The sequence below is a fragment of the Ambystoma mexicanum genome, chromosome 11, assembly GCF_040938575.1.
Source record: "Ambystoma mexicanum isolate Mex_15411 chromosome 11, UKY_AmexF1_1, whole genome shotgun sequence".
Classification (NCBI taxonomy): domain Eukaryota; kingdom Metazoa; phylum Chordata; class Amphibia; order Caudata; family Ambystomatidae; genus Ambystoma; species Ambystoma mexicanum.
The window spans coordinates 218,505,113-218,530,910 of NC_090934.1; the positions used below are offsets into that span (position 1 = coordinate 218,505,113).

General features: G+C 48.4%; 1 protein-coding gene across 5 annotated transcripts in view; it reads left to right on the forward strand.

Moving 5' to 3' along the window:
- Nucleotides 1–25,798, forward strand: part of WDTC1 (WD and tetratricopeptide repeats 1) — a 1,302,054-nt gene that overhangs the window by 256,817 nt on the left and 1,019,439 nt on the right. For all 5 annotated transcript variants that reach the window (XM_069622886.1, XM_069622890.1, XM_069622889.1 and 2 more), the window contains one exon: nt 17,328–17,515. In XM_069622886.1, coding sequence (XP_069478987.1) covers nt 17,328–17,515 — 188 coding nt within the window. The remainder of the gene's footprint in view (nt 1–17,327; nt 17,516–25,798) is intronic.

Here is a 25,798-nt window from a genome sequence, read left to right on the forward strand (position 1 = left end):
TCAAGGTGCTTGATCTTTTCTTCCTCGGCCTCCAGTTCCCTCCTCAATTGTTTCCTGATCCCACCCGCCTCAGCAATCACCTCTCCCCTCGTCACCACCTTCATTGCCTCCCAGAGAGTACTCCATTTTTCTACTGATCCCCTGTTGATCTCTATATACTCCTCTAGTTTCTCGGCCAGGTGGTCCTTAAATGCAGGGTCAGATAGTGTCTCCACTGGCATACGCCACGTTGGGATAGGAGGTAGGGGGGGTCGGAGGCAGAATTGCACTATTAGTGGGGAGTGATCTGAGATTGATCTGCCCAAGTACTCTGCGGACTCGACCTGGGGGGTCATCTCGTCATTTATGAAGAGGTAATCTATCCTGGAGTGCAGGTTATGGGGGGCCGAGTAGAATGAATATGCTCTGTCTGTGGGGTGGAGGTCTCGCCAGATATCCACCAAGTGCAGGTCTTCGATTGTTCTGCGGAGGGGCAGAGTAGGGAGATTATTGTTTGAGCGTGGTATGGTGGATCTATCCAATTCCACATTAATGACGCAGTTAAAGTCACCTCCCCACAGGAGGCTATAGTCTCTGTGGAGCACGAGTTTGGTGCACAGCTTCTTGAGGAAAGAGGGTATGCCATGTTGGGGGAAGTACGAGTTTACTATGCATATGCGGGTGCCCTCCAGCATGCCCCACAGCAGCAAGTACCTGCCTTCGATATCCTGCTCCACCCCCAGCTGTTGAAATGGTGTGTCTGGGCTCACCCAGGTGTATACACCTCTTGCATACTTCGAGTATGATGATCCGTAGCCTTGGCCCCCCCAGTAATTTGGTAACTTATTTGCAGAATCTGCTAAGAGGTGGGTTTCTTGTAGTAGTGCGATTGATACCTTCTTCCTCTTTAGGTAAGAGTATATTCGATTTCTCCGAAGGTAGGACCCCAACCCCCTAACGTTCCATGTGATTACTCTAAGTTTCGGTGCCATTGTCTGGTTGTGTTAATTGAAGAGGAGGGGTTAGCGGCCTCTTTGGGATTTTCCAGTTTGTTATCATGAGCCATGGTTTGTCCTCGATGAGTGGAGAGATTCGCTCCTGTGGTAGATTTTGGGTTCGGTTCCATTTGGGTGGATGCTCTCGGAGTAAGGACAGTCAGAACGGTGATAACTTGTGTGAAACAGTTAAAACTTGTGCACCCAGCGACTGACACAACGGTGGAGTGCTCAGGTGCTCCCACGCTGTCTGTCCCAGTCCGGGTGTCTGGCGCGGGTAGGTATGTGCTGGCAACTGGCCTGCACTGGTTTTTCGTGGGGTCGAGGTCTTCGTGCATGCGTGGGAGAACGGGCGAGCCCCGCAGTCTTTTAGCAACTCACATAGTAGTTCTGCATCTTGTGGCTAAAGTTCTCTGCCCACTCAGGCTATTGTAGGCGGGTGCAAGTGTCTGTGTCGGGGCGTACTGCCCTCATCTTTGGGTGTCTTCGCTAATTTTCCCGTGTAGGGATTCAGCAGGGGTATCAGCCAGGTTATTGTGCTCCATCCACATGGTAGCTGCAGCTGGAGTCTCGAGAAATATTGATTTTCCTTTGTAGATTACCTTCAATCTGGAGGGATATAGGAGCATATATTTTAGGTCTAGTTTCCTCAGCCTGGCCTTAACTGGGACAAAGGAGTTCCTCGCTCTCTGGACCGCCTGAGTATAATCTGGGTATATCGTTATCCTCGAGTTGCCTCGTATTATCTCTCCTCCCTCCCTTGAAAACCTCAGGATCACCTCCCGGTCCCGGAAATTGAGGACCTTCGCTATGATGGGGCGAGGGTAGGAGCCTGGGGGTGGTCTTTTCTGGAGCGATCTATGTGCTCTCTCTATGGAGAAGCCCTGCGAGAGGTTCTCCGCCCCGATCTCTTGTTGGATTAAGGATTCCACGAAGGTCGTCGGGTCAGCAGTCTCTGACCCCTCCGGTATGCCCAGTATCCTAATGTTGCTGCGTCTAGCGCGGCCCTCCGCCTCCTCGGACCTCGCCTCCAGCTGGGTCACCTTATGTTTAAGTTCTGTTAGTTCCAATTTCATGGCTGCTGATTCAGTCGTTATCTCCTCTTGGTGGGACTCGACAACGGTGACACGTTCAGCTAGGTTGCGGGCGTCTTGCCTTATCAGCTGGATGTCAGCTTTTACTTCCCTTATCTTCGTGTCTATGAATGTTTTTAGGGCCTCAATCGCCCCCAGCAGCTGGTCATGTTTGGTGTCCTGGCTATTCCGTGTCGTTAAGTCATCCGTTGATGTCTGGGCAGTAGGGTGAGGTTTCGCCGTGATAAAAGGATCAAGGGTGGCATTTTTGGTTTTGTTTCTTGCTGCCGCCATGATGGGTTATTTTAGTTCTGGTCGGGAGCGCAGGGGATTCCCGTTGGGGCAGGCGGACTCTCACTTTCTGGTTTAGCTTTGGCGGGACGTGGAGGTTCGGGGATACTTGGCCCCGTGTGGGTCGGGATCTGGGCGCACCGCGGGTGTGAGCGCCCTGCCTTTAGTAGGGTAAGAGAGGTCCAGGTCCTACAGGGAGATAGCGTCTCCCAATGGGGTTAGACAGTGGGAGTGTAGAGGTCGGGGGCTCGGTGGTAGCCGCCTGGGGTGAGCAGGCAGGGACCCACAACCCCACGAACCAGCCGCCAGGCCCGGACCGCTGAGAACGGCCTACCCTGGGAAGGTCTCACCTGTGGGCGTTGTGAATGGGTCTGGAGTCAGCCTTCGATCCAGTTCAAGATGTGTAGGTCTGCGTTGGTAGGGGAATCCGCTCCCCGGAGGATAGGTGGTCCGCCCCGGACGCCCCAAGCCAGGAATGCAGTAAGTGATCCGGGAAGTTCAATGATCACGACTCGGTGAACTCCCACCGCCGTCGCGCCCCGGCCCCGCCGTCGATGGATCGATGGGGTCCCGTAGTGGTCCTCGTCTCAGGACGGAAGGGGGCAGCGATAGAGGCATCTGGAGGTCTGGGGTCTGGCCCCCGCAGGGTGCACGCTCGCCGCCTCGTCCCGGGAACGCTCCGAGATCATCATGTCATCATGGCCGCCATCTTGGAAGTCTCTTACGGGAGAGAGGGGGAGCCCAACCGGAGCGTCTCAGCGGGCCCCGGCTCTCCGTTTATTGCCAGGGCAAGAAGTCGAGTGCAGTCAATCGCCTGATTTACGGCTGCACCAGAGGCTGGGCACCGCAGAGGAGCCGCACCGCTCGAAAAGGGAAGCGATCTCGCGCCTCGGGCAGATCCCGTGCTCCTCTCTCAGGCGGCAGGGGGAGGTCGGGGCGAAGCGTCGGAAAAGCTCCCCGAACTCCGATTTCTGTCGGAACAAGTCGTGGAGTGCAGCTAATCGCCTTATGTGTAGCTGCACCGAAGGATGGGCTGATTTGTTAGGTTTTCGGTGCCCAAAACAGGATCGGACTGCGTGGCTCGGCCGGAGCTCACAGAAACCGCGTCCTCACACCACGGACATCAGGCCACGCCCCCAGAAAGCAATCTTAAGCATGTGCTTCAACAAAATAACGAGTGGGAATTCAACACAAATGCACTCAAAATATTTTTGCAAAATGCCCCAACTATGCATCCAGGTACCAAGAGAAAGGGTCACTAGGGAACGCATTATTGAGGAACTATTCAGAGATATTTGCTTAACCTTTTCTCCTCACTCAACTTCTCTGCAAAGTGGTCAACAAACTACTACACAAACAATTCACTCCAATACTTATCACCCCAATGTGGGCACGGCACACATTGTGCCACGTGTCTTAATAGCAACTCAACCACCAAACAATATCCAGATCAAACAAAATACAACAACTCGGCCAATTGACACACCCATACCCTCAGACAGCTTGGTTCCTGAAATCATAGTCTGGCCATATGAAACTCTTTGAAAGCTCTCTGGAGATTCTAAAGGAGGTTGTTACTTCAACAAGTGGGAATAGTTTGTAATTTGGTGTAAGGATGTTAATTTCACATCTAGAGATATTGCAATATAACTAATTTCTGATGCTTGAGAATCTGCTTGGAATCACATGCTGTGCGTTTAGTCCGACATGTAGTGGTAATCACTATCCCTAACATGATGTGTAGTGTACCCATGGTCCATCACGCGTAGAGGGCCCCCAGATTGTTTTTTTCCCACTATACTGGTCGGTAGCTTTCATGCAGAGATTGTGTTAGGTAGATTTATTGCTGTTTCTCTGTGTCTTCGACATATCTTTTGGACAATTTCATCGATGACCGTTTCCTGTTTGCCGCCCTGCAAATCTCTGATTGACTTCTCAACGGCTGGCAGTGGACTTTACCTCAGGTTTCGGCCTTAAAGTAGGGAGAGTGGGGACCCTTATTCTCGACATTGCTCTTTAGAGAATGCCTTTTCTTCCTTTACCCTCCTCTTCTTTCCCTTGTCTGACTGCTCTTTTTCCATTTCATGATGCAGAGTACTCCCATTTAAATTTTGCCCTTCCTGTAATTGGACGTTTCCGTGGAGGGACACTCATAAAGCGTGTAATAACCGCTTACCTCGTGACCATGATGAGTGGCATTGCAAGGCCTGTCAACTCTTTAGGCCGAAGACGCTTAAAGAAAGATGCACAAAGCAGTGGGTGGGCTGCATGTCGTAGGCCACCAAGTCCTATTCTCTTGCTGTCACCTCTAACGAGGATGCCTCCAGCAGCCATGTCTCCAGTTCGGAGGCCAAGGACATTGTTGTGGAGTCGGCTGACTCCACATGCCCGCCCCCCACCAGGCATGCCGTATGCAGTGCTGCTGGGAGACCACCCTCTAGTGACAGGGGCACACATTCTCATACCACAAAGGCTAAACACACAATCCCTCGGCCTTCCTTGATGATATCGTCAAAGATGCCTTCAGCACCCGCATTAATGTCGTCACTGTAACGTCCCCCTGTGATGTGCCACGCCATTCTGCCCCTGCCTTCTTTTGCATAACTCCCCCCTACCAGACCTCCAACCACTCTCACCACCCAACCCCAACTGGCAGTGTCCTGACCCTCCCTTGTCACCCACTTGGCACCAGTAATAGTGGACCCAACCCAACTTGGTCCAACAGGGGCCTGTGCGTAAAAAACCTTCCAATTTAACCATTGTAACCGCAGTGGGGTACGCTGCTGCCGTGTGACCGACTTAGAAGTTACAGAGTACACTGACGGTACACTCATCAGGCGCTTTGTGCTACCACTAGTTGTGACCCTTCTTCAGGGAATGATTTAACAGAGAATCATGACAGCGTGAAACCGTATTATATCCCAATACAACAGAGCAGTAGTGAAGCGGCATTAGCACGTGTCTAATTGTAACCATTACCAATGAACTAAAAGGACCCTCTCCTGTAATCTGTCCGTCAGGGGTTCACCTGAACATAACGCATTATCGTCAAATACAGTGGGTAGACAATAACCATCATTGCTACAATCAACTCAAACAATGAAGGATAGTGATTCCCAGTAACCAGGTACCCCGGAGACAGTCCGCTGTTGGTCTTTCATTTTCCATAAGATCATCTGCAGGGCAATTCAGCGGTATGTGCCTCTATGAACTTCACAGCCTCGTCGGGGGCCGTTAAGAAGTATAATTTCCCCTTAAAGGCGAACTTGAGGCGCGCCGGGGACAATATAGCATACGGAATGTTCCGCCCTCTTAGCATCTTCTTGACGCCGATGAACTGGCGCCTCTCCTGTTGCACACCTACGGAGAAGTCGGGGAAGATCCTGATTGTTTGAGAGCCGAGACGCAGCTCTCCTTTTTCATGGGCCAGGAGAAGCACTTGATCCCTGTCTCTATAACTTAACATCTTTGCGATGATGGGTCTGGGAAAATCTCTGGTTCTAGGTCATGTAACCAGATCACGGTGAGCTCACTCGAAAGTAAAGAAGGGTGATAACTCGGGGATACCCAATAGGTATTTAAGCAGATTCTCAGTTGCCAGTTCGATACGACCTTTGAAGGCGTTTTTTGGAACCCCAATGATACAAATGTTGTTCCTGCGCAATCTTGATTCAAAATCATTGCATTTCGCTTTGACGAGCTTCATGTCACCAGTAAGGGAGGCAACCGATTCCTGAAGGGTATGTATACCATACTCATTGGCATCGATCCTTGACTCGGCTTCCATGATCCTGGTTCCCGTCTGGTCAAGCTGAGATTTGAGGGACGCAACGCTGCCGTTTATATCATCCAGTTTTTCGTGGTAGGAGGCAAAGTTCTTAGCCATCGATTCCATCATTGCAGCGAGATCAGGAGCTGGCAAATCCGGGGGGGGGTGCAGCATCATCTTCCTGGGTGGTCGAAGAGTGGCCCGACTCGGGCCTAGGTGCCGCTTTAGCGAACTTGTCCATTGCACCAACCTTATTGGTACCCAGGGATCTATTTGACTTCTCAGAGTGTAGTTGGCCGCAGCAGCGTAGTTCGTGTGGCCTCCGATCAGGGACCTATGCCAGCTCACAGGCCAAGTCTCGCCCAGGTGGCGGAGGAGCACAGCAGGTGTCACCAGGGGCCAGAGACACAGTGCAGTGGCAGGTGCCAGATGAAAGCTGGCACGATGATCAGCCACCAGTGAGGGGCCAATGAAGCAGTTCAGGGGCAAAGGCCAAGTGTGTGATAGTATTGCTAGTTGTCTGAGCAGACCTCCTGAAGGGTTAGTCACAGTTATCCCACCATATGCTCGGATTTATGAGGGAAACGGGCAATGAAAACGTGGGTGCCAGCCCTGCACAGGCCAAATGGGTAGATGGTCTAAGTTACGTGGCCTATGCCACTGCAGTGATCCCGATGGGTGTACTGATGCCCCGTGTCTCCAAGCCTAGCAGTCTTTCAGTGAGCTGCGTGGTCTACCAGCAGCATTCCCCACATACCCATGCACGGGCTGCCCTCAGCATGGTGTACATGGGGCTCGGTGTGCGTCGCAGAAACGGGACTAGCCAGGAAGAGGCTCAGTGCACGGTCCCATGCAGCAGCCCGACAGGAGAATGTGTCAGAGGTGAGTGGGGAATCCTCCGGTGGGGGGCCTCGACCCCAGCAGCTGCGGCGCGCCCAGCAGGTGGGTAACCAGGTCCAGGTGGCAGGGCAACAGTGGCGGTCACCGGGCTCCCGCTGGCAGAGGGGGGACAGAGATGTGGGCGTGCCCCAACCAACCAGGCCCTTATTATGCAAGGGTAACGGGAGCAACCTCACAGCACCCACCTGCAGACTTGATCCGGTAGGAGGCTGCCGGAGAGTCGCAGCGCTTTCCCGCCGGCACCGTACCCCCGTGCGGGCTCGCAGTTCTGGGGCGGCCGCACCCTCCAGGGTCTGGCTGGGGTGCCTCAGGCTTGTTCCAGGTGCCGGCGGCTCTCTGCAGGCTGCGCGCCGCACACAGCAGAGCCCCACAATGTGGCCGCCGGTGCGCTGGGTTGGGGCCGCTACAGGCGGCGCAAGCGGCTCCCGGGAGGCACAGAGTGCACATCGCCAGTGCGACCCCCACCCTCTCCGGGACGAGATACAGGGCTTAGCACCGTCGCGGAGATCTAGCAGCCACGTCGTAGGGTATCGGGCGTCTCCCATACCCTAGTCGAAGGGAAGCAGCTTCCCAGTCCTCCCGCAGGACCATCCACAGCAGTAGTGGAGACGTTGCAGGCACCAGCCCAGCCGGCCCCTCACCAGGCAGGACCACGCAGCAGCCCACCAGCGCGCGGGACCCTGTCTCGCCGGCGGCGTAGCTACCTGCAGATCCAGGAGCTGTATCTCAGGCGTAGCAGTCCGGTTTCTCTCAGGATTGAAGACAGACGTGCATCACACTCATGGCCGCTCGTGGTGGTAATCGCAGATAACAGGATATAAAGCAGCCGTCATTGTTATGGGATTGGCGCCGGTACCACATGGAGCCTCACAGCTAGGCAGCCATCTTGCAGGCTGCTCAACAGCGCCCCCCCTAGGACTTTTAATTTCTAACCTGGAGAGAGTGAGACCTTTTTCCCACTCTCCCATGTATTTTTTTGTGCGTTGTTTCTTTTGACTTTGGTGTCTGGCAAACTCCATAGGCATCATCTTTACTTTGTGACACACATCACTTTCAGTGCAGTGGCACATGGAAGTCTCTTAGATTTCCCAAAGGTTTAAATACCTTTTCTTGGTGAAACTGTTTCCAAGAGCAGTGAAGTTAAATTGAAATTGACTTTACTTACATTTTGTAACTTGCTAGACCCATCACACACTATCTTACAATAGGGTGCTGGAGGGGTTACTTAGTATCCCCTTTGTCTAGTTTCTTATGTAAGATTTTGTTACCCTTTCTACAATTAATGGTGGTCCAGGTGAGACTTGGGAGGGCCCCCTTGCTGCACTGACCGCCGCACTACGTCCGCACAGCTCCGGCACAATCAGATGTGAAATCTGCTTTGTGTGCCATTTTTCTACGTGAAGTGCCTCGTGAGGGCATTTTCCCCATCCGCGCAATGGCATCAGTGTTTTTTTCGTTCATTTGTGCTCGCCGCCATTGGCCTCCTCGAGGACACCACAACTCCAAGATGGCCACTTGCAATACCTCTTCGGTGCTCACCACCCCTTCCAGACCAGGCCATGTGTGATTGGTCCCTTCTCACCATTTACTGGCCAATCGTCGCCGGCGGGCAAATCGACGGCCCACCCACGAAGGCCACACACTAAGGCTTCCTGTCTGGAGCCTGTCGTGAGCCGGAGGAGCCAGGGGCCAGAAACGCTGTCCGACTCCAGCCATACTGCTAAGACCTTTCGGGGTAAGTGCCTCTATGCACCTTGCCTCTTAGTCTACATTTTGACATTTATGTGGAACTCCGCAAAGACTATCCTTATGCTTCCTAGTCATACTTGGACATCCGTTACAGGTGTGATCCCCCTCCCTGAACGCCACCCAATCAGCAATGTTGCTCAGACGTTCTATTCTCTTGTATGTTGTGTAATCCCACCTTACAACGCCCTGTTCAGCCGACAGTCCTTATCTGCTAATTGAATATTATTATTGCCTCTCTATCTTTGCCTCGTCCATCTAGTCAAGGTGTATGTTACTCTTGTCTGTGCATTTTAGCTCTCTGTGCTCAGTCAAATCTAGATGTTGCCCTGCTTGTGCATTTTAGCTCTGTCCTCAGTCAAATCTAGATGTTGCCCTGCCTGTGCATTTTAGCTCGCTGTGTTCAGTCAAATCTAGATGTTGCCCTGCCTGTGCATTTTTGCTTGCTGTGTTCAGTCAAATCTAGATGTTGCCCTGCCTGTGCATTTTAGCTCTCTGTGCTCAGTCAAATCTAGATGTTGCCCTGCCTGTGCATTTTAGCTCGCTGTGTTCAGTCAAATCTAGATGTTGCCCTGCCTGTGCATTTTAGCTCGTTGTGTTCAGTCAAATCTAGATGTTGCCCTGCCTGTGCATTTTAGCTCTCTGTGCTCAGTCAAATCTAGATGTTGCCCTGCCTGTGCTCTCAGCCATTTGTGTTCAGTCAAAACCAGATGTTGCCCTGCCCGTGCATTTTAGCTCTCTGTGTTCAGTCAAATCTAGATGCTGCCCTGTCTGTGCCTCTCAGCCACGGGGACACGTCTGCCCCATCTAATGAGACCCAATTTTGTCCCTTGCGAACAACTACATAGGTATCCCACCCAAGTAGTTAGCACCACCATCATGCACCTCAGTGTAATCCTTGTACTGCACCACGTTCTAGCCCCACACGCTGCCCAAGTCACTCAATTACCTACGGCAACCACACCTGCCCTTGGGGTTAAACCTGATCTGCCACTTAATAATCTGGTTTGAATAAAGGGTAATCCCTATTTTTTGTTGACGGGGGGTCTAACCTGATGGAAGGGACGATCTGTGAAGGGAAATTGTGAAATACAGATTGACTACCCCTCTCTTTTAGTCTTGTATGGATCCCAGGTCGGGAATCAGAGCAACCTGTGTATTACATTGACTAGGTTATCGCTTAGTTGAGAGAAATTGCGCAACAATTGCCATTTTATTACAAAATATGTATCTTTTTAATAGTCATAAAAATATCTTAAAAAACATTTCAGACATGATTATCAATCATTCCATTCATTCGTCATACATACATTCTAACAGGGGAGTTCTATAACCGAGGAAAAGACTTGTGCATAACAGTTGTTCAATGTATGCAATTTAGACATTGGAAAAAGACATTAGATTTTCCTTAGGCAGTCGACATATGTTTCGGCCCCTTATAGTATACCACTTATGTCAACAGTGGTCACAACGGTAAGTATCGGGCCATCTTCAGGACAGTTATTACTTAATGGTGGATCAATCTTCTTCCCCATTAGCACACTAACACATCTACAAAAAATACATAAGTGTACATACATTAGTTATTTTAAACATGTTTGCTTAAAAGAAAGAGAAATTGTATATCTCAACTTCACTGATTTGAGTACGATAGCTAGTTTCTTTCTAGACATACACTCTGAAAACACCTGGTCCATAAACTATAATTTAGACTATTGAGAAATGACAGACTTCCGGGTGTAGCAACAAAGTTAGGCTACCCTAGTCTCAGGTTTCTATATTGAATAAGAAACATTAAATTCTGAATGTTGTATTCTTATTGATTTAATTTACACAAACTTTTTATTGTAGAAAAATTATTGAAAAAAGTTGTTGACAAAAAATTATTGGAAACAGAGAGCTAAAGAGGACTTGCACATGTGCGTCTTCTGTTTGTGTGTCTTTGAATGCCGTCTTGCTATGGCTGACTCAATGTCTTACATGCTGTTATTACGCAAGGCTCTTAGAGATAGTGTACAGTGGACTTCTCTGATGTTCATACCTGTGGTGAATTGGAAAACAACTCCTTAGATATAGAAATCTCATGGATAGCAAATTGTTGTATACTAAACAAACTTAACTTACAGGTTAGCTGCTGCTATTTGTATATTGGGAACTGGTCTTGCTTTTGCTGCGTGTGGCCAAGTTTCCTTTTTTCTTTTTTTCAGGTTATTTGGGCATATGTTCCAATAATGGATTTGTTGTCTAAAATGAAAAAATATTAAAAAATGATAAATAATGAGGGAGCACATTAGTATGTAACTTCCCGACTTAGAGCCACATATCTCTTTTCATTGAGTTCTCCTTGTGGACCATGCAGTACATCATGCTCTTATATGGTTTAATATAGCCGCTTATTGTGAATGAAGACAAAAGAACAAAAGAGCTGACACAAATTTGCGTTGTTATGAGCTCGTTCTGGCAAAATGCCTTAAACGTTTGATTATGCTCTTGCATCCTGAATCCAGCCGCCAGTAAGCCGGCTTTAACTTTGATAATGCAAGACAGTTTGATTATGCTCCTCCCTCCTACATAGGGCCGCCACAAAGCCAGCTTTAACATTGGTAACGAAGGGCAGACCCTGGGGTGTTTTTAAAGGAAAGCGCTTCTTGTTCCACGGTATTACGTGAAGGGCATATATTCCTGGTGCTCCGTGACAATACAATAACAAACGGGTGTGGATATGCATTTTTACCTCTCTCGAGGCACGAGGCATTAACCTCGCTTACCTTTTTTCGCTCCGTCTGTGCACTGGAAAGGGAGCCTGTCTCTGCGAGTGGACGAGAACACCATTGCCGACTCACTCAGCAGGGAGCTGCGCTCGTGCCACGAGTGGGAACTACGCCAGGACCAGGTGGATCGGCTCTTTCAACGATGGGGCAAACCCCAGATTGACCTGTTCGCGACGGCGACAAACTCCAAGTGCCAGAGGTTTGCCAGCAGGTTCGCACAGCCGAGGAGCATGGGCGATGCTTTCTCATTCCCTTGGGACGGCCTGTTCCTGTACGCGTTCCCTCCGTTGCCGTTGCTGTTCCGTCTCATCAATCAGCTCAAGAGGTCCAGGATGATCCTCGTCGCACCGGTGTGGCCGAGACAGATCTGGTTCCCGGACCTTCTGGACTTGTCAGCGTCCCCACCTATTAAGCTGACGACAGACGCTGATCTTCTCTCCAGAGAAGGAGGCGCCATTCTGCATCACGACCCGGAGTCGCTGAACTTGCAGGCTTGGCTCCTGCAGCACTAGAGTTTGGAGGATACGAAATCCCGGCTGACTGCAGAGAGGCTCTTGCAAAAGCCAGGGCATCCTCAACTCTCAAATGCTATGGACCTAAGTGGAAGAGGTTTTCTGTGTCGGGCCGTGCACGGAAGATTAACCCTCTGCGGATTACGGCCCCTCAAGTATTGCCGTACCTACTGTCGCTGGCCAAAGCTGGACTGGCTCACGCCTCCATCAAGATACATCTCCCGATACACCAGAACTACAGGACGGGCGTCCTTGTGGTCTCATCGTCTGGTGAAGGGATTTATGAAGGGACTATTCCGATTGTTCCCGCCGGTGAAGGCCGCTGCCCCGGCGTGGGAGCTCAACGTGGTGCTGACCAGGCTCATGGGGCCCCATTCGAGCCTATGCATTCGGCGCCGTTGAAGTTTCTGTCGTGGAAGACAGCATTTCTCGTGGCCATCACCTCCGCACGACGAGTGGGAGAGATCCAGGCCCTATCTTGCAAACCCCCGTACTTGACTTTTCACGACACGAGGGTGGTGCTGAGGATGCACCCCTCCTTTATTCCCAAAGTGCCTTCGGACTTTCACCTCAACAAGCCCTTAGTCTTGCCAGTTTTCTTCCCGCCGCCTTCGTCGCAGGCCGAGAGGACTCTGCACTCGCTGGACGTAGCTAGAGCGCTGCTGAAGTTCTATGTGGACCGCACAAAGAGTTTTCGGAAGACATCACAGCTGTTTGTGAACTTTGGACCTGTGAATCAAGGGAAGGCTTTCTCGAAGGCTTCCATTTCCAGATGGCTCTCCAGCTGCATCATGCACTGTCAACGGTTAGCAAACCGACCGCTGCCCGGCCGTCCGAGAGCCCATTCAACCAGAGCGATCGCTGCTACCATGGCGTTCCTGTCTGGTGTGCCCCTGCTGGACATCTGCAGGGCTGCTACGTGGAGGTCGACGCACACCTTCACAAGATTCTACTGCGTCGATCGGGACTCCAGGGAGGAGTCCAGGGTCGGCCAAGCAGTGCTGCGCAACCTGTTCGCTTGAGGTGAGCCTGGTGAAGAGGTAAGAGATGCTTAATGTTGAGTTGTTGTATTGCTTAATGTTGAGCCTGTTGCCACCTCCCGTGGTTGTTCATGCGTATACTGCTATGTATTCTTATATTCATGAGCATGTGAATCCATGCTAGACCCCATGCTAGAGAAGGAACAAGTTACTTACCTGTAACTGTTGTTCTCCAGCATGGGTCTGGCATGGATTCGCATGCGAACCCTCCCTCCTTCCCCTCTGCGGCTCTTCACTTGGTCATACTGCCACTTAAAGTGCTACCAAATCTGAGAATGGCTGCCAGGGGAGGGGCTTAGGGAGAGGGCAGTCATTGGCTGGGGGCAGTATGACCCAGAGATCAGTGATTGGTTACTACTAAGAAAGACAGATCAGAAACGAAACTGATACTGATTTTTTCTTTACCGAGGATTCCCAGCCTGACGGGGAATATTCATGAGCATGTGAATCCATGCCAGACCCATGCTGGAGAACAACAGTTACAGGTAAGTAACTTGTTCCTTATTCTCAAACCTCCTATTGATTTAATGATTAAAAACCTAAAATCTGCTAAGAATAGGGACATTTGGAAATTGTTGAAACATCCACTGCACTTTGATACCTATTTGTCAAAAAAGAAATTGATTATACAAAGGTATAAAAATCAATTAAATGGCACTGTATAGTTGCTCATAATAGAGGTAATATTGAGATGTTAAGATTTATCTGTGCCCAAAGATCAAAAAACATTTGGCAACTATTAAAACAAGCAAATCCGAATAAACCTGCTGCCAACTTCTGTATACCGGCCCTAATTTGGGTAGACCATATTTCAAATAAATTTAGCTTGCCTTTAAATTTAAAAACATCATTTATTTGGATACCCAGTGTGACCCTAATTCTTTTTTTCAGATAGCACCATCAGATATTTTATGGGCAATTTGTAGACTTAACCCATCGAGAGCGGCCGTCCCAGAAGGAATCCCCTCCTGTGTGTTAAAGAATGACCTTGTACTCTGGGCTCATATTCTTAAAGTTAAATTCAATCTCATTTTAAAGACATCTCGATACCGGAGTCATGGACAAATGCAATTATACTTACCATTTATAAAAAAGGACATCCGTCGAATCCAGCTAACTATCGACCTATTGCATTGACGGATGTACCATCTAAAGTTTTTCTATCATCCTTTTATCTCATCCAGAAAAGCAAATTGCTAGCCATGATCTATACTGGAAGTATAAGATTGGCTTTAGAAAAGGCATGGGAACTATGCTTAATGCGACTCTTTTATCCTATCTGTTAGCTACAACTAAAACTACCAATGTAATGCCTATCTATATTGCCTCAATTAACAGGACTTCGGCGTTCGATGCAGTTGTCCGAAACATCTTATGGAAGAAAATTGACCTCATGGGTATTCCTCCATACTTAATATCTTGGATTCTTAAACTCCACTTGGGTACGACATATCAAATTAGGATCACTAAAGAAGGTTCTACTACCAATGCCATTCCTACCTTTGTCGACTTAAACAGGGCTGTACTTTAGCAGCAATTTTATTCAACCTTTATATATGTGATCTTGATCAGATATGGGATGCTATTACATCATATGCTGTTAGGATTGGTACCTTACATATCCATTGGTTGGCATTTGCTGACAATATTCTATTGTTAGACTCAACTCCCTATGGGCTGCAAAATAAGTTGTATGGTTTTTCACATTTTGCAGCAGCCCATAATCTTAGTGCAAATGTCGACAAAACAAAAATGTATGTCTCTTCATCTAGGAAAAAATCCAAAATGTGTAGATGGAAAATGAATGATATAGTAATTAAACAGCCTACAAATCTGACCTATTTGGGTTACAATGTATGTAACTTTTCCTCCCTTAAAGACTGGTCAGAATATCTGAATGAGAAAGTGAATACTTTGTTATCACAAATGAGGATAATATATAAAAGATTCTGCAAGTATTCGTTATTACCTTTTAATTGAGTTTTTGACAAAGAAAGTTGAACCAGTGATACTGTACTCAACTGATATGTGCCTAGTCAACATAGACTCAATCTTAAACGCTCTTTAAGGTTGAATGATGAAGTCAGCACTTTGCTTAGCCATGTCCATCCCAAATCCTATAATTCAACACAAGTGTGGGTTATTATCTCTTGTCAAGTAGCCATCTTTGGTGAACCTTGTGTAACTACTCTCAAATGTTCATTTACAGTGATCTTTATCGCTTGAGTTCAGATGAGTCTTCTAACTCGTTGAACGTTTATTTTAGAAAGATGAAACTCATCTTAATTGAACTTGATGTATCGCAAGATGACTTAATCACTCGCCCTGCTTATGTCAAGAAAAAAATGTATGAAAAAGATTGGATTCGAACCCTTGAAATGTTGGCTATTTATAAAACCTTCTCTGAATATGTAAAATACTCAAGGCAAAGGGTGCCATACCAGTTTTACTTCATATCCTTTCCATGTAAAATTGTTCGTAATACGTATCTAAGGTTCAAACTTAACCAACTGGCTACCCGTGAACTTGTATCACAATGGACAAATATGCCTGAAATAAGTGGGAAAAAAGAATGTAGATTTCCGAGGTGTAATGCGCATATTGAATCCTTAAACATGTAATGTTGGACTGTATACACTTCAAAAATGAAAGATCTGTACTGTTCTTGAATTTTGTAAATCCTACCTTTTTAAAGATGGTTTGGCCCCTCTATGGAATAGACTAATGGAAGGCTCATACAGACCATTGATTTTTGCCTTGATTAGATTTATTGTTCATATGGAAATCCAATTTGCGTTGTTTAAACCATGAATGTATTACTGAGATATGTTTAGAACTTTTTTTTTTAATTCTCTGATATGAAAATGAATGTAAATAATTTTGTTTATTTTATGACTTTGTTTTATGGTAAATGAACTTGAATTCCTATGTAAAATCTTATATGTAAAGGTTTGTGATAAACCAAGAACAGATAAAAAAATAAAAATAAGCTCCCTGAAGAGGTTGGGAAGACCGGGACGGTTGTCGGGGCCCCGAATGTCAGAGAAACCGCATCATTCGGGCCTGCGACCTACACCCACTGAAAACTTTCCTCCAGAGTCATCTTTGTGGAGGTACCTGGGAGGATAGTACACCAGGGCTGCCAAGTTCTCAAGGAGGGAGGTCACAGGTCTTCGGCCCATACACAGAGAAAATAATACAGAAGAACAATTGCATATCGAGCAAGACCTGGCAGGATATAGTAAACCAGGTTTGCCAAAGTTAAAGAGAAAACCAGGGGAAGGGAATCGTACTCCCTGGTGTGTCTGTGGACATTGTGAAAAGCTAATAGAAGGCAGGTATTCTCTTGGCATTGTGAGAAGCCCAAAAAGGCCAAGGGAAGGGAGTCATTCCCCCTCGTGGTATTTGTGAACAATCCTAAGAAAGACAAAGAGAAGCGAGCAATTCTCTTGGTATCAAGGTCTTTATGTTAGAACTTTGGTTTGTGGCTCAATTTTGGAACTTGTTTTACGCAACTTGAAATTTGGTGCAAACCTTTTTTTCTTTCTTTAAACGAGGATTGTGACCAGGGGATGGGAGACATTCCCCCTACTTGTTAACTGTGCTCCTCCAGAAGAAGGGAGTGACTCTTCTGAATGCAAAAGAGACAGTTCCAGTTTAGTTCATTTATAAGTGTAAGGGATAGAAGTAGGATTTGGACACAGGACGGTGTACCTTTCAGTTATAGACATTTCGACAGCTCCTTAGTTTTTGTTGAGGCTGGGAAACCGGGGATAGTTGGGTTTCCTTCATTCATTTTTGGTATCAATAAAAGTGTATAGCAATCAACATGTCGCCCTTGTGTCGATCTTACTTCTACACCCTTACAATAATCTTACACCCCAAGTTGTTAGTCCTTTAGTATTTGTTTGCAACTATATTTCATTGCCATCCCCATTCGCTATTCCAATGCCTCCCCATTACACATGGCTATTGTACTGGACCCTGCACCTCCTCTACTAATGTAAGGCACCATCCAGGCGTTTGTCCATTCATCTATATGTGCTCTGTGCCTGAGTCTCTTTTTGAATGCTCTGTGCCTGAGTCTCTTTTTGAGTGCTATTCTGCCTCCAGATGAATGCAAATAGTTGTCTGAGGTCTTGGATTTATTACCTTATCTCTATCGTCTAGTTTTGTGAGCATGAATATGGAATTTTGTCAACCTTCTGTGGGTACTCCCTCTTAAGTGTATCTATTTTCTCTCTTCTCCAGTTTCTGCCACAGTCAGGGGACCGTGTTCTGATCACTGGGGCAGCAGATTGCAAGGTGCATGTGCATGATCTGACAGCCAAGGAAACCATCCACATGTTTGGCGATCACACAAATCGGGTAAAACGCATCGTCACAGCACCCATGTGGCCCAACACCTTTTGGAGTGCTGCTGAGGATGGGCTTGTCAGGTGAGAGCTCAGTGTTTTTTTTTGTTTTGTTTGGTTGAGTGGAAAGGGGCAGGTAAAGCTGACTGGTCAAGAAAACAACTGTACACGTGAAAGACACTCTTCTCCCCAGCCCCTATATAAGCCATTGGCTGTGGAAGATCATCTGACAGATGTGCACTCTTGAGTTGACAAAGCAGATTCCCAGAAATTGTAAAGGTGCTCTACAGTCACACCTAACTTGCTTAACTCACAGAGATTATAAATGTTCATGTGTCCTCTTAGTCAACATCCTTAAATCTTATACTGTTGGGTAAGAATTGGTGCAGTCACACTGTGTGAGACTACACAAGACTTATCTGCTTGGTATTAGGTAACCCACCTTTTGATATAGGTCTGTACTACACAAGTTGGTAGTGTGACTGAGCAGCCAGGCCTATCTCAAGAGGGGTAAATGTGAGCTCTAAAGCTGTGTAACCAAGTAACACTTACACTCTCAAGGTTTCATTTATAAATATTTATTTGCACATCAGTTTTAGTTGAGCATTCTTTAAAAAGGACATTTGTTTGTAACAGTCGCGCAAACTTTGGAATCACTTTACAAAGTCAATAATGTTGGTGAATAGGCTTTGGTCATGCTAATACATTTCTCCTACACCCTGAAGTGACTTCAATAACAAGGATAGTATTGCATTTATCTTAAACACCAATATACATTTTAGACTATTGGTTTCTGGAAGGAAGGGTTAGGGAAATAGAAAGGTTAGAACATACTTTGTTATAATGTGAAGACAGTTTGAATCCTCTAATGAAATCTAGGTAAGCCTTTCCCCAGCAGTAAAAGTGTTCAACAAATTACAACCTATGAGAGGACAATCAATGCCAAAGTTAATAGATGTAGAAGGGTGCCTTTAAGGAGCCAGGACAGCCAAAGTCAATTGGACCAAGTCAGTAGTTCTGACGTACTTCTTCTTGGATAAAGTCTTTCACAAAGTCAGATAGTTAAAGAAAATTGCTGACGAACACTAGCTGTTAAGCCTGTGCAAGGGAAGTTGAGATAAACTCCAAAAGTTAAGCCAGTGCACTTCTGAAGTGCGAAAACACGATTTATGGCAATACCCCAAACCCACATAGTACCTCTGGTTTGAAGAAAGTGTTCCAGCTGGATTCCCTCTTGCTACAGCCAAGTAGAACTTTGTTCCTGGGCCTCAGTTGTGGGGACAAGAGGGAGGACGTCTGGCAGGCTTTTACGGCAGTACTCTGGAGAGGACTTCGTCAGCTGCAGATTTTCTTAGGTTCAGCAGCTCTTCGTGGTTTCAACTCCTTTCAAATAGCACTGATGGAGAACGAATATCCCGGGTTAGACTTTCCTTGCTCCCTCGGTCCTGGACTCTGTTGAGGGGACTCTGGATCAGGATTTCAGGCTCTGGAGGGTGCTTAGGAGGCTCCTGGAACTTTTGGCCGGATTCGTTCTGCGGAAAATGTTGCACTCAATAAAGGATACTCGACCCCTGGCATTGGGCTTCTGCAGCACTGGAGAGACCCAGCAAGTCGGGGGTTTCGCCAAAGTGGAGTTCGTCTTAGGGCTAGTTGGTCCCGCTAGCCCAATGGGAGAAATCATTCCATCCAGTGCATCTCAGTCGATTTGAAAAAGGTGGTCAGCACAGCGGCAGGGCTTCACTGGGCACTTTGAGGTCCAGTAGGTTACAGGAGGCTTCCCTTCACGATTTCTTCTTCAGATGTTTCTTCCAGTGGTGGACTGTGTAGTCCCAAAAACCTCACCTTTTAATCTTGTTCTTATTCATTCACAGCCCTAGGCTGTCAGTCACCTAGCAGGGGGGTTGTCCTTGCCCGGACAGCCAGCTGGCCAATCAGGACTGGTTTTGTTCATGCACACCTAGAGACAAAGGACAGGGGAGTTTTTCGGGACCCTCCCTCACGTCCTGTCTTTCCAGACACACTGAAGACAGGGACGGGCTTCAGGGCTGAAGCCTGCCAAAGTAAAAAGACACAAAGGGTTTTAACCTGTCTCAACCTACAGAGAAGAAGCCAAGAAAGACATTTGAAACCGAAAATGGCGAAAAAAGAAGACGGGGACCATTTTGACAAAATGGTCACCTATGGGTGCTGTACTTCAGCTGAGGGTTCAGCATGTGGTAAAAATGCACACTGGTAGTTAAAAGTAAACCACTGCCCCCAGCCATTTAAAGTAGTAAGTGTAACAAACATTTTTACATGAGAAAGTAGGATAAGGGGTTGATAGGTAACCCCCGAGCACTCCACATAAGATGGGGTGTGCTGGACCTACAAAGTATAAAGGTAAGTAAGATCAATTTCACCTTACTATTCTTGGGAACAGTAGTTTCTCCAGCATGGGGTCTGGCATGGATACACATGCTCATGAATATTCCCCGTCGTCAGGCTGGGAATCCTCGGTAAAGAGAAAATCAGTATCAGTTTCGTTTCTGATCTGTCTTTCGTAGTAGTAACCAATCACTGATCTCTGCGTCATACTGACCACAGCCAATGACTGCCATCTCCCTAAGCCCCGCCTCTGGCAGCCATCTTCAGATTTTTACCGCACGTTCAAGTGTTGGGAGTCCTCGTGCTTAGCTCTCGAGCTTTTACTGCTTGTTTCGCGCTTTTTCAGGTGAACTTTCACTTTTTTTCGGTTATTCGAGCCTCAAGCTCCACCGTTTCTACTCCTGTTAACGGGTACCCGTTGCAGGATTTTCATATGCCCCTCAAGGGTGAAGATTTCGTCAAATCAACCTCTTGGAGGATTGCAGAAGATTCGCGGCCTACTTCGAGATGGCCCAGGACGCGAGTTCGTCACCCGGACCCAAGCTGTTTCGCAGCTGCCCTGGATGCGAGCTGCAGAATGTGTTTAAGGAGGACGAACATTCGCGATGCCTCTACTGTCTTCATGGGGACAAGACTCATGTAGAGAAGGACTGCCAGTTCTGCAAGAACTTGTCGGAGCGGACCACGAGGGACCGTCGATCTTGTCTCGCAAGCTGGTTGGAGAAAGGCTCAACGGGTGAGAAGAAGAAGAAAGGGTCCGAGCGTGCTTCTAAGTCCTGTGCGGGCGCCCCGGCGACGGGGGCCCAACACCAGGCCAAGAGCCGCGAGTCCGCTGGCTCCGGGAGCGCCGAAAGGTCGGACTCTTCGGTCACCAGGCAGGGCGCACCTTCCCCGGCACCGTCAACCACGAGCCAGCGCTCCGGTTCGGGGAAGAGGAAGTCCGAGACCCCGGGTAAGCTTCGGGAGAAGCCCCGTCCGATCTCGGGAGAGGGGGAGCGAGGCGTCGCCCCTCCCCCTAAGGAGAAGGCCCAGGATGCACCTAAGGTGGTGAAGGCCCCTACCCAGCAGGCAAAGGCCTCTATCGAGGCGATCGCAGCGACTCTGGCCAAGCCGGCAGAGACCCCGCCAGCAGAGATTGCCTCCGGGACTAGAGTTTCCCTGCCGCCAAGGAGGGAATCCTCTTTTCAGCCCATCGTCATGGCCACCATGATGGAACATGGGGGGCGGGGGGCACGGTAGCCTCCTCGAGCTCGGAGTCAGCCTCGGAGGAGCAACTGACCGAGGTCACGAGGAATCTCGAAGTACAATTCGAGAAGGTTCGTTCCCGCAAGGAAGATCCTCGGGAGATAACCGAGGAATACGACGATGGCGAGGAAGAGCAGCCTTCCCTTCCGGCGCAGCCGGAATCTAGGCCTCAGGATAGCTCGGTGGCCATTTTGTCTGCGATCCAGTCCTTATGCTCTGAGATAAGGACGAGATTACCACGGCCCAGGCCGGAGGACCCGCAACGTGGCCCGTCGGGAAGTCCTCAGAACAAACGACGGAGGACCCAACCCTCTCCTCCGCTCGCCCCCGTGAGGCCTGCAGTTCCATCCTCATCCTCCCACGAGTCGGGAGATGACGGTGCGGTGGGCTCGACGACGGGTTCTGAGGGCGACGACGACGGAACGGGTCTCCCGTCGCACGGGCATCCCCGCCCGACGAGATTGGCTCATTCCACGCCATGATCGCCAGAGCGTCCGAATTGTTCCAGCTCTGCCCGGAGGAGCAGAAAAAGGAAGGTTTCCTCTATCAGCGCTGGGAGGCCAAGAGGAAGACTGTCATCGCGGTGCCTCTAATCGATGACATCTGGGAGGAGGGCCTGTCGGTACTCAAGAACCCCTCCACGGCACCAGCCAAACGGGACCGGTACGAGAAGAAGTACCGGGTCCCCGAGACCGCTCCCCTGTGCCTCAGGTCCCAGCCAACGCCAGACTCGGGGGCGCTGGTCTAGTCTGGATTGCTGTGGCCTCTTCTAGCGTGATGCGTAGGACCCGGAACACCGATTGGACAGGACCTCCAAATCGTGCTTGCCTGGCCCGTAGGAATATCCTTCTGCAGATGAGAAAGGGGATTAACAGTCTGCAGAATAGTGTGCTAGCTCCCCTCTTTCCCCCTTCGTTCCTTTCTAACTTCCTCCAAACCCCGGTTTAAGCTCACCTTATGGTTCGGAAGGATGAACTCTCCATCCTGCTTTTGGTGCAGGGGCGTGTGTTCGTCCAGTTACTTCACTGGTTTTCAGAATGGCGGTGGCAAAATCCACTTGACTTTCCTGAGCGATGCGCCGTAAGTATGAAAGTTCAAAGTTCAAGTGAGGCCCCCTTTATGTTGTCTTTCTAACCTGTGATCTGTCCTTTATTTCAGGTGCAGAATAAAGGCGATGCGTCGAGGGGTTAAACTGCCGAGGTGAGTAGTGATGAGGGCGATCCCTCTAAATGTCCTTATCATTCCCCAGAAATGTCTCTTGTCCTTTCCCCATAGGGGCTGGGGTACGGTACCTGCCAACGGGGCGGCGCAAACCCGAAATGTGGAAGAAAAGCCAGTAAGTATTATGGCTGTTAATCAGGCTTTCCTTCTGTGTTCCTTCTGCTCACCTTTTGTTTCTTCCTTTCTCCCCTGGGTGCAGAGATGTGGCGTCCGATGCTGACAGCCGCGATGGAGCCGGGAGATGTCTCGAGGACAGGTGAGTGAAGCGTGGCGCTGCAGCGAGCAACGCGATGCTTTTAAATGGAAGTCTTTCTTCAGGGATGCTGGCGAGAAGATTCCGGATGCAGGTAAGAAGTTTGAAATAGTCCTTGGTTTTCACCTTTCTCTTCTCTTCCTTCCTTGCAGGTCTTCCAGGTTCGAGGCGGGCGTGGCTGGAGTCCAGGAGCAGGAGCAGACAAGGTGAGCGTTAAGCTGCAGGAAGCAGAACAACGCGAAGCATGAGCTGCTGTCTGGGCGTGACTCCGGGAGGCCTGAAGCGTGCAGCATGGTCTGCATCAGGTAAGTGCACAAAACACCTCCCTTTATGAGCCTGGCGCCTATGGCGCCAGGACTGATGTCCAACATGAGCCTGGCGCCAAAGGCGCCAGGACTGAGTCCAAAGAGCCCCTATAAGGGGCCGCTGGGCTTTTACCCGAGGGCATGATGCCTGCTTCCGGGGGTGCTGGGCCTGGCCTGGTGCTCCGGGGGTAGGCATCATGACAAAAGCGGCGGGGTCAGGAGCCTCAATGTCGAATTCCCCTCCGGACGGCGAGGGAAAGAAGTTGGACGCCATGGGGCGACGGGTCATTTCGTCGGCGGCGACGACGATCAAAGCGGCCAACGCACTGGCGATCGTGGCCCGTTACGACAGGGAGCTCTGCTTTAAGCTGGCCCCCATATTGGACTTCCTACCGGACGACAAGAGGTCCGAGGCCCTGGAAATACTTCAAGAAGGCGAGGTGGCTTCGGACCACGCCATAACGGTGGCAACCGATCTTGCCGATACCGGGTTCCGCCAGCTGGGCAACGGTGTTTGCCTACGCCGACAGGGTTGGCTCCGGGCGACCGACTTCCGTCAGGACGTCCAGACCAGGGTGTTGGACATGGCGGTGGACCCATGCTTGAGAACAACAGTTACAGGTAAGTAACTTGTTCCTTACCCAAGAAAAGGTATTTAAACTAAATGCAAGGGATTTCTCTGTGAAACTGCACTGTGAGGGTGCTGTGTGTCACCATACACAAATCAGATGCCTATGGATTTTGTCAGACTCTGAAAATAGTTAAAACATAAAATCCTAGTTGGCTCGGGGGGGGGGGGGGCAAAGGGTAAGGGGGGAGGAAGGAACGACAGACATATGAGGGAGTGTGAAAAAGATCCGACTCACTCGATAGTTTAAAAGTCATAAGTCCAGCAAAAGAGCTGGGGGTCTCTAAACTGGAAGGGAATTAGCACAGAACTGAACATTCTCCCTAACACTTCAAAACATATTATTGTAAAGGTCTTGACGTCACTTGAAATCAAGAAAAGCAGATATTTATTTTAGTTGCACCTTTAGTCTACACTGCTTCACATCTAGGAGAAGTCTTAGTTACCCACGTTAGTGTTGCAGAATGGGCACCTGGTTTGTTCTGAGCAGAGTTGTATGAAAAGACAAATTACTTCTAAACTGTCTTATCCAAGTTTGCGAGCACGCTCCTTGCGTATTGGGTTGCTTTTGGAAAGCTCCCATGGGTGTAATTGTAGGGGGGACAAGGGTGTTTGACGTTCCCAATTTTGTGGCACACCATTTTGTCCCATTCTTTTGGCAGGGGCTCCTTTCATTTAGATGCTGTGTACCCCAGCCCCAACATTTTAGTAAAGTTACTCCACTGAAAGCTCCTCGCAGAACTTTGTGGATTCCAAGTACGATTTGTTATAAGTGCCCTTCCAGTCAAGGACATTATGTAAACAATTGGAAAGCATCTCTAGTGCTTTGAATCTACAACCCCCTCACTAATTTCCTAGGTGACTGTGATGGAAACCATCTCCTGTGATTGTCTGGGTTACTCTCATTCTAGTGTAGTTCCCCTCTATTAATTAATCCACTTACTTGTCACTCTCATGAGGCTTTACTGAGTTAAATATATGTGTGCGGTAAGACTTCTCTTTTGAATGAGCACACACTGCAATTGGGCTAAAGTACTCATACGCACCATGGCAGCTTCCAAACATTTTAGAAATGTTGTGTTTTTACAGCAGTTCTTGGGATGCATACAAAATGCATACTTCAGATAAGAAAACACTGCATTTTCCCCCACATCCCTTTCCCAAAGGGAAGTAGGAAAGGAAAACTGAATGCTTTACCAGACGGATTTCTATCAAGGTTGCTCTAAGGACACATGCTACAAAAGGGACATTTAGTGCTGAAATATCAGACTTTCCAAATTGGAATTTCCACAACAGTTCGATATTCACGTTCATATACAAATGTACGGCTCAGAAAATGTTTGATGCCGGGCCTACAGAAATAATAAAAAAACATTTTTATGAACTTTCTCTATCTCTACTCACTGTGGCAGAATTTCTGTAATGTTCCTTTTCCTTATTTATGAGCCCCCTACCCTTCGACATCCTCAGCACTCCCTTTCATTTCCTTCATAAAAACAATCCATCTTCCTAGTTCCCTGCTATTTTTAACTAACGCTAGTTTTACTCATCATTTTTACAATTGGATCAAAAAATATATATTTAATGATTTTTGCTCCGATTATTTTTAGATGGCATTATTTGTTACTGCTAGTTGGGGGCAAGAGGGGTGAATGATGAACCAAAATGGTGAATTAAAAAATGTTGATTGGATTTGCCAGTGTTGTGACATAATAATTTGGGGCTCAGCTAAGTAATTGCACCTTAAGGTGAGATGAATGTGGTGAGTCCCATTTTGAGAGTTTGGGGGCACAACTAACGAATGCCTGGCTGATGAGCACTGTATGTGTTTAGACGGGCAAGGTCTTGGTGCACTCATCATGATGGCTGTTTGTTGGGAATTTGGGTGTCATGGTGTGACCTTTGACACTCTTGGCAAGAGCTAGTCAGGTGATGGATGTGTGCATGTGAAAGTTTGTTTGTCCCTTGAAGGTGGACTGTCAGGGGACAGCTGTGTGTTTTGTGTAGCATCTTGATATGCCCTTAAAGAGGCTCTGGGCAGGGGAGCGCTTTATGTGAGCCCTGCTATGTGGGATCTTCCATTGCCACTGAGGATTGGCTAGCTGTGTTTGTGTGTGTCATTGTCACATGGGAACCTGTGGTCGATGGAGAGCTTTGTGTATGTATACACAAGTAGTGTTTCATATATATCTTTTGGTAGGTCAGAATCGGGAGACTGACAAGGTGGCATGATTTCGAAAGGTTTATTCTCTCTTCTGGTTCAAAAACCCTAATCTTTCCCTAGCTCTGTGATACCAAGCCCATCCCTATTCAACTGAAGGTCAAAAGGGGTGCTCCTCACGGTGTCAAGA